The 8,215-nt window shown below is 38.7% G+C and overlaps 1 protein-coding gene across 1 annotated transcript in view; it reads left to right on the forward strand.

Moving 5' to 3' along the window:
• LOC102201228 (uncharacterized) overlaps nt 1–8,215 on the forward strand; it is a 71,793-nt gene that overhangs the window by 36,840 nt on the left and 26,738 nt on the right. The window contains exons 18-24 of the mRNA XM_013907916.1: nt 4,281–4,412; nt 4,510–4,647; nt 4,787–4,824; nt 4,893–4,945; nt 5,049–5,150; nt 6,166–6,268; nt 6,374–6,486. Of these exons, the coding sequence (XP_013763370.1) occupies nt 4,281–4,412; nt 4,510–4,647; nt 4,787–4,824; nt 4,893–4,945; nt 5,049–5,150; nt 6,166–6,268; nt 6,374–6,486 (679 nt within the window). The remainder of the gene's footprint in view (nt 1–4,280; nt 4,413–4,509; nt 4,648–4,786; nt 4,825–4,892; nt 4,946–5,048; nt 5,151–6,165; nt 6,269–6,373; nt 6,487–8,215) is intronic.

Here is an 8,215-nt window from a genome sequence, read left to right on the forward strand (position 1 = left end):
TTGCAAATAGAAATTTCCAGTTAACTCTGTCAAATGCTTTTTCTGCGTCTAAAGAGAATATTGTAGTTTCTAGGTTTTTACTGTATGAGTAGTCTATCAAATTAAGTAATCTACGTGTATTTGTTGATGAGTGCCTACCTTTTATGAAACCAGTTTGGTCAGGATGAATTAAGCACCAGCAATTGTCGGAGGAAGAGGTGAGTGAAAAATTCTTGAAAAAATAGTTCACAGCCAATTAATGACCTTCCTGAAAAAAGCTAAATATTTTACAGGTTTTCCAGTCTGGTTTATACCCTTTCATGGCACTGAATCAGCCCTTTTAAAAGTTTTTAATGACATATTTTTAGCTACTGATGTTGGCGACTGTGTTTTTTCTTGTGCTTTTAGATTTGACAGCTGCTTTTGATACAGTGGATCATGCCATTTTACACTCTCGTTTGTAGCACTGGGTGGGCATTAGGGGCACAGCACTGGAGTGGTTCAGGTCCTACTTGGCGGGGAGAACTTTTTGTGTCAGTCTCTGTGGCCTTATGTCGTCCTCTGCTCCTCTCTTGTGTGGTGTCCCACAGGGCTCATTTCTAGGCCCCCACCTCTTTTCTTTATATCTGCTCCCTCTTGGTTCTATACTGGGAAAACACGGCATTGCATTTCACTTCTATGGTGATGACTGTCAGATCTATGTCACTCTAAAGAAAAAAGGAAAATATTCTGTACAGCCATTACTTCAGTGTCTTGATGCCATTAAGGCTTGGATGTTTCTTGACTTTTTAAAATTCAATGGCAAAAAGACTGAGGTTATGGTTTTTGGTAACCCCACTGAGACCCCCAATGTGTATTTAGATACCTTGGCCCAGTAAAATAAGCCAACTGTCACAAACCTGGGGGTCAAAGTGGACTGTGAACTGAAGCTTGATGGTCAGATTAAGGCAGTCGTAAAATCAAGCTTCTTTCAGCTGAGGCAGCTGGCTAAAATAGAGCCAATTCTTTCATGGCAGCACTTTGAGACAGTTATCCACGCCTTTGTTAGCACTCGGCTGGATTACTGTAATGCACTTTATATAGGGGTCAGTGCTTCATACATAAGTCATCTACAGAGATTGCAAAATGCCGCAGCTCATCTTTTAACTGACACTCAAAAGTTTGAGCACATTTCTCCTATTTTAGCTTCACTTCACTGGCTGCCCATTCTTTTTAGGATTTATTTTAAAATTATTTTATTTGCTTTTAAAGCCCTCCATGGCCTAGCTCCATCTTATCTCTCTGAGTTGCTACAGCCATATACACCCACGTGCTCTCTCAGGTCAGCTGTTCCTGAATGTACCCATGACTGAGCGTAAATTTACAGGAGATCGTGCTGTTTGGTTTCTTTAGAAAACTGAAAGGAAAGGGCATCTGGTTTAACATTATGGAAACCAGTGTGGTAAGTAATGGTGAAGTTGAAACTGCCAAAGAAAAAAAACATGGATCATCTTGCATGTCTAGAATTTAACTTTGACACTTTGTAAGGAGCACAGATTTTTGTGTTTTTTCCAGATCACAAAAGGCTGTCTGCTACTTCACCAGGTCTTATTTTTCCCGCATCACTGAGCTGATTTTACTTGAGTTGCAGTGAAAATCTCTGGAGATTGACGTTGTAGGCCTTCCCACAGCTTCAGGCTCTATATACACCTGGCAATACAATCATTTGTAATAATTCAAATATATGTAGACACTAAAGGTAGTGTGCCAGAATGTCGTACTGTCGTACTTAAATACAAGGGGGGAGTGAGCGAGTCAGAAACCCAGGGCACAGAGATGTTACAGGTCTTATCAGGAAAAGTTTATTCCCAGGCAGGAAAGCACAAATAGAACAAACTATTCTACAAAAATGTAAGCAATAAAATGTTGTCATTACACTAAAATCCCCCAGAAATGAACAAAGAATTCTAACAAAACTTATAAAATGTAATGTTCCCTGTGCACCGAAATCCCCCACAGTCCCATGATCCCATTGTCCTACAAAGCCATGGTGAATATTCCTCGTAGTTGAAAACAGAGGAGCAATTTCTCTTTTGAGTGGGGATCACGCCAGCCTGGTCCCAGAAGGTCAAGGAGAAGCCTCACATCTCCATCTTGTCTTTCCATCGGGCTCGTCCCATAACAGCCCAGCTTGCACTCTGCACTCGAGCCTCTTACTCGATGCCACAACATCTTCTCTCATGGCATCACCCTATAAACAGACAAATACTGGCCATAGCCATTGTCCGGGAAGCTGGCCTGGCTAATAGCCATGGCGACCTTCCCTCAACACGGCTGAACCCGGTAAACAACAGTGGAGACACTACTCACAAATGCAGGCAGAGGTGCACCTCTGCCCTGCTGTCGATCACATGCGTTGTCTCCTACTGTCACCATTCCTGCTGTCAGAACTGGGTCGCTGCATTACACCCCTGACAATCGGGCAGCAGAATCTTTCCAACACCTGGCTTCTATGTGTTCCTTGTCTTCATATCTGGGCTTCCTGCAGTGCTCATCCAGCTTCCTTTTAAAAAGGTCTTTTTACCAGCTGATAGGCCACCTCAGGACAAACCCATGACACAAAACCAATTATGAAAGACAAATACAAATTTCCACTGTGTGGCAGATACATCAGAAGTCGCTGAAGTCACTGAGATGGAAGCAAATAAAGTCTGTCCATAACCTTCTATGTTTCTGTGGAACGCTTGAAGCTCACAGGTTTGGGCTTACAGTTCACCTATATATATATATATATCTGTTTCATCTTAAAATGTTGTGACCTCATTATTGATCAAAATAATTACCGTATTTTTTGGACCATATCGGATTAGAAGGCGCCCTGTCGATGAACGGGTCTGTTTTCATGCATAAGGCGCACCGGATTATAAGGCGCATTAAACCCCTTATAATTTTTGCTATGTAACTTTACACTGTCCACTTTCTGCTCTAACAAAACAAATTTCCCACGTGTGGGACTAATAAAGGTTATCTTATCTTATATTAATGACTAACCTCGTTTGCGGATGGATTATCTCAGTTGTTCTCCTGACTGCAGTTTGGTCCTTTTACAGCATCTTTCCATGCGATTGCATTTGTCAAAAACCATCAGGAACTTTTATCGAGTGGAAAAAAGTTAGCGTTCATCCTCCAGCTTCACTGTGTTTATGTTATGCTAACATAGCTGTGTCGCTAGCGATCACATAGCACAGCATTATATACCAACTATCCCAACCCTACAAATGTCACTGCTGTGTAGTTTTCTGTCTTCATTTATGTTGGAAGTTATAGCAGGGCTGTACTTTTTATTTTTTTCCAGAAATCTGTCAGTCAGAACATGCTATATCATGTTTAGGTAACTAGCGAAACCAGTGAGCTAATGTACTGCTAACTTTCTGCTAACTTCTAACTCCATTAAATTTAATAAATTCTGTTTTCATGGATGCCTAGATGTTAAACTTGTTATGCTTTATGTTATGCTAACATAGCTGTGTCGCTAGCGATCAGCACGTAGCACATCATTATATACCAGTTAGCCCAACTTCAGTAACCCTACAAACGTCACTGCTGTGTAGTTTTCTGTCTTCATTTATGTTGGAAGTGATAGCAGGGCTGTATGTTTTATTTTTTTCCACAGATCTCTCAGTCATAACATGGGACATCATTTTTAGGCTACTAACGAAACCAGCGAGCTAACTTCCTGCTAACTTCGAACTCCGTTAAATGTAATAAATTCTGTTTTCATGGATGACTGGATGTTAAACTCAATTGTAACACCTGGTAAAGCAGCAACACTGATCATTTTATTAAAGATGGAAGAATTTAGACAGTTTTTAACTCTCTGTGTGCCTCAGTGTTCGTTTAATTTTAGACCTGAAGGAGTTTTGGACGCAGATTACTATGAGTCCACGAGGCTACTGACTATGGTAGCCATGATGCACCGACAGTCCATCAAGCGGTGCAGCTTATTAGCTTGCCAAAGTCATACTAAAACATTTTTTGAAAGACTTTTGAGCGCCGTGTACCACATAAAATCGGTTCGAGGTTAGTAAACACAACCAGAATTCATCCATAAGGCACACCGGATTATAAGGCGCACTGAAGATTTTTGAGAAAATTAAAGGATTTTAAGTGCGCCTTATAGTGCGGAAATAACGGTAGGTTTTGCCATTGTCCAGCAACTCTTCCTTAACTTTTTTTTTTTCAGTGTTTTTATTTGCCAGTCATAGAAATTTCCAACTCTTTTATAAAAACATAAAAGAATAATGTTTCTGTGTTTCAATTAGAAATTGGAAATGAGGCATCATCCAGATGTTTTGACGCTGCTGTTGAAGAAAAACAAGTTTGACCATCAATACCAAGTATGCATGAAAATAAGACAAGAGGTGATAGTTCCTAAGACTCTACAAATACCAGAGGTATACTAAATAATTCATTATGTTGTCATTACTTTTTAGTTTCTGATTCCTTATACTAATTTAGCTCTTTTTTTTCCCCTTTCTTTTTACTCGTTAGAACCAGACCTATGAGCTTTATGCATTTGTCGAGCACTTTGGTGACTTGAGATTCGGACATTACACTGTAACAATCAAATCGCAGGATGATGAGGATGATGACAGATGGTACAACTTCGATGACACTTATGTCACATTGGTAAACCTGATGGATTTTTTTTTCACTGGTATTGTTCCCAAGAGATAAATACTTTAACACAAATTGATGCAGTTTTGTGCTTAATAGAAAAAAGTATTTAGCCTATAGATGATCACCTTTGTATTCTTTATATTAACAGCTTCCAGAAGGACCATTCCAGCTGGACAGAAATAACACGTAAGCTTTTATCTGAATTTTCTTCCAAAACAACTGAATATTAAACTGACCCTACTTTACTTTTACAGTGCTCTTACTAGATCCAGTAGTGCTTATCTTCTGTTCTACAGGAGAAAGAAAAGTAAGATTGGAAACATTTATGATTAACTTATTGATGTTTCTGTGAATGATTGTATCACACTGGCAGTTTGAAATGATTTTGACTGTTTTGATTTCATTTCCAGTGCATGCTGCAGACACACAACACATCAGTGAGGCACCCACTGGTGGAGCTTCAGCCAATGAGCAACAAGAACAGGTTGTAAAGACCACAGGGAGAGACGAAGGTGAGGCAGCAGGCATGGACTATAACCTTGTGGACATACAGGGAAAAGATCAGCAGATGATAATGAATGATGTAGAGAATAAAGATGAAAGTAAACAGAAAAAGGAGAAAGAAAAGTACTTGGCAAGAAACAGGAAAAACAAAGACATGGAACATGTAGACAATGAAAGCAGTGACCACATTACAAAGAAAAGAAAAACTGATAATCAGGAGTCTGATGACCACAAGAATGATGCCGAGCACCAGCAGGATGCAAATTTAAAACCCAGAAAAGGCAGTGATCACCAGGATAACCAACACAGTCTGAAAGTAGAACAAAATGAAGAAATGAGAGAGTACAGACTAAGAGATAAGGACAAGAAGATGATGATAGCTGTGATGGTAGACAGCACAGATGAAGCTAATAGAAGTAAAACAAGAGATGGAAATAGAGGATCAGCAATGCTTAAAGACTCCGTATATGTTTTAATGCAATGGAAAGGTGGCTGAAGGTAAACGGAAGATGTGAGAAAATGATAAAGAGCAAAATAAAAACAATAAGCAAGATAAGAGAGATGGTGAAGGTGCACAAAGAAGACAAGAAAGAAAAAGACTTCCGTGAGATTAGAGGAGGTCTAAGTCATCAGCTATTAGCTGATAATAGATATGAGCTGATTATAGTCAAAGCACAGTATAACAGAATCAGGGACAGGAAGTGATATACATATCTGTTTAGAAAGGGAGATCATCACTAATTAAAAAAAAAAACAGGACACAATAGACAAGGTATGAAAAGAGATCAGTCTTTTGGTGAACAGTTTTCCAGGAAACAAAGGACTCATGGAGAATCAGAGAAGTAGCACTGATAGTAATGTGTCATGTGGTCACATGAATGAAATCAACATGATGTATTTTTACACTACGTATTTTGCTAGTGCCTATTCCTGTAACTGACAACACTATGCACTGTTCACCTAGTTTATCTTTCACAGAAACAGTTCTACAATTTAAATTGATCATTGATTATCTCCTTCTAGCCAACAAGTACCATGGGCTAGTAAACCAAGGAGCAACATGTTACTTAAACAGTGTGCTACAAGTGCTATTCATGACCAAAGAGTTCAGAAAAGCTGTGACAAGGTTTGTTACACAGCTTAAAATACCCAAGATTTATCCATATTTAAAATGAATAAACATTGGAGTGAACATGTAACACCATGTGACTAGTTTGTTTAATTGCTGTAGGAACCCTGGAAGAAGTCAGTATATTGATCACCCTCTTGACACCTTGTTTGATAACTTAAAGAAAGATACAGCTTACACACATGAAATCAGTTCAAAACTGGACATCAACTCAGGTACAGTAAACATTATTAAACATTAAACAGTGAATGCACCTGTTCTTTGTAAAACTGGGTCAGTTTACCTGTTAAGTTACTGCAAATAAGCCAGTTTTCTTTGTGTTAGCTGGCCCAATAAAATGACATGTAATCAAAACCTATTATACATATATACAGTCCTGATTAAAAGTTTAAAACCACTTGAAACATGGCAAAAAATCATATTTTGCATGGTTGGATCTTAACAAGATTCCAATTGGAGCTTCAACATGCAAGAAGAAGAAATGTTAGTGAGATAAAACATTTTTCTGACCATGCAATTTATTGAAAACAACTCTTAATCTGAAACAGTCTGTTTTACAGCTGATCAAAAGTTTAGGACCACACCTCCAAAAAACCCTCTAACCCCCCCCAAAATAGAAATCAAAGTTAAAAACATGAACTCAGTCATGAGTAGCTCCACCATTATTGTTGATCACTTCAAAAATGTGTTACAGCGTGCTTGATGCAAGTGTTTCCATGAGTTGAGTGGGAACATTTCTCCAAGTGGTAAAGACGGCTGCATGAAGGGCATCTACTGTCTGGAACTGTTGTCCATTTTTGTAAACCTTCCTTGTCATTCATCCCCAAAGGTTCTCAATTGGATTTAGATCAGGGGAAGACACAGGATAGATTTTTTTTTTTGTTGCCATTTTTCAAGTGGTCTTAAACTTTTGATCGGGATATGTTACATTTCTTTTTTTCAAAGCACATGATGTGTCTTCCACCCTGTAAGATGGTCAAGTTCAAGGTCAAGTTTATTTATATAGCACATTTCCAATCAGTCCATGTTGCACAAAGTGCTTAATAATGTAAAATGCCACTAAAATAAATAAAATGCAAAACAATGATGCAGTAAAATATAGAAAAACTAATAAATAAATAAAATAAGTCAATAAAAGCAACTAAGACAACAACAACAGGGTGTTAAAACCAAAATGTTTAGGTGAAAGTGTGGGAGGGAGAGGCCAGGTCCGAACCAAAGTACAAAGAATTGCAGTAATCCAGGCTGCAAGTAATGAACAGATGAATAACATATTCAAAGGTATGGCTTAACCTTGGCTACCTGTCTTAAATGAAAAAAGCTAGATAGGACTACTATGCTCACCTGCCTACACAGTTTAAAGGAACCATCAAGATACAAACCAAGGATTTTAACATTTGACTTACAGTAGGAAGATAAGGGGCGCAGTGCCTCGGTTTGTTTATTAACAAAGTTACCAAAATTGACAATTCCTTTTTTGTTTTCATTTAATTAAAAAAAAAAAATCAAGACATCCACTGTTTAATGTCATCAAGGCAGCATGACAATAGCTGGAGTGAGTCTGTCCCTGCTTTTAAAGGCAGATAGATTTGCATGTCATCTGCAAAACAGTGAAATGAAAGGTTGTACTTTGAGAAAATAGACCCCAGTGGCAACATATACAGTGCAAACGAGGCAGGACCCAAAATAGAGCCTTGAGATACACCATAATTAAGAGAGGCTATTTAGGAGCTGTGAGGGCCAATGTTCACATAAAAGTCCTTCCAGATAAGTAGGACCGAAACCACTGAAGAGCAGACCCTTTTAGGCCAGCACATGATTCCAGCCGTGATAGCAGGATATCATGGTCGACCGTGTCAAAGGCTTCTGTCGGGTCCAATAACGAGAGGACAGCAGGGCTGCCAGAGTCCAGAGTTAAAAGAATATCATTAAAACCCTACACAG

The sequence above is a fragment of the Pundamilia nyererei genome, unplaced genomic scaffold, assembly GCF_000239375.1.
Source record: "Pundamilia nyererei isolate P.nyererei 1_Seehausen unplaced genomic scaffold, PunNye1.0 scaffold00608, whole genome shotgun sequence".
Lineage (NCBI taxonomy): Eukaryota > Metazoa > Chordata > Actinopteri > Cichliformes > Cichlidae > Pundamilia > Pundamilia nyererei.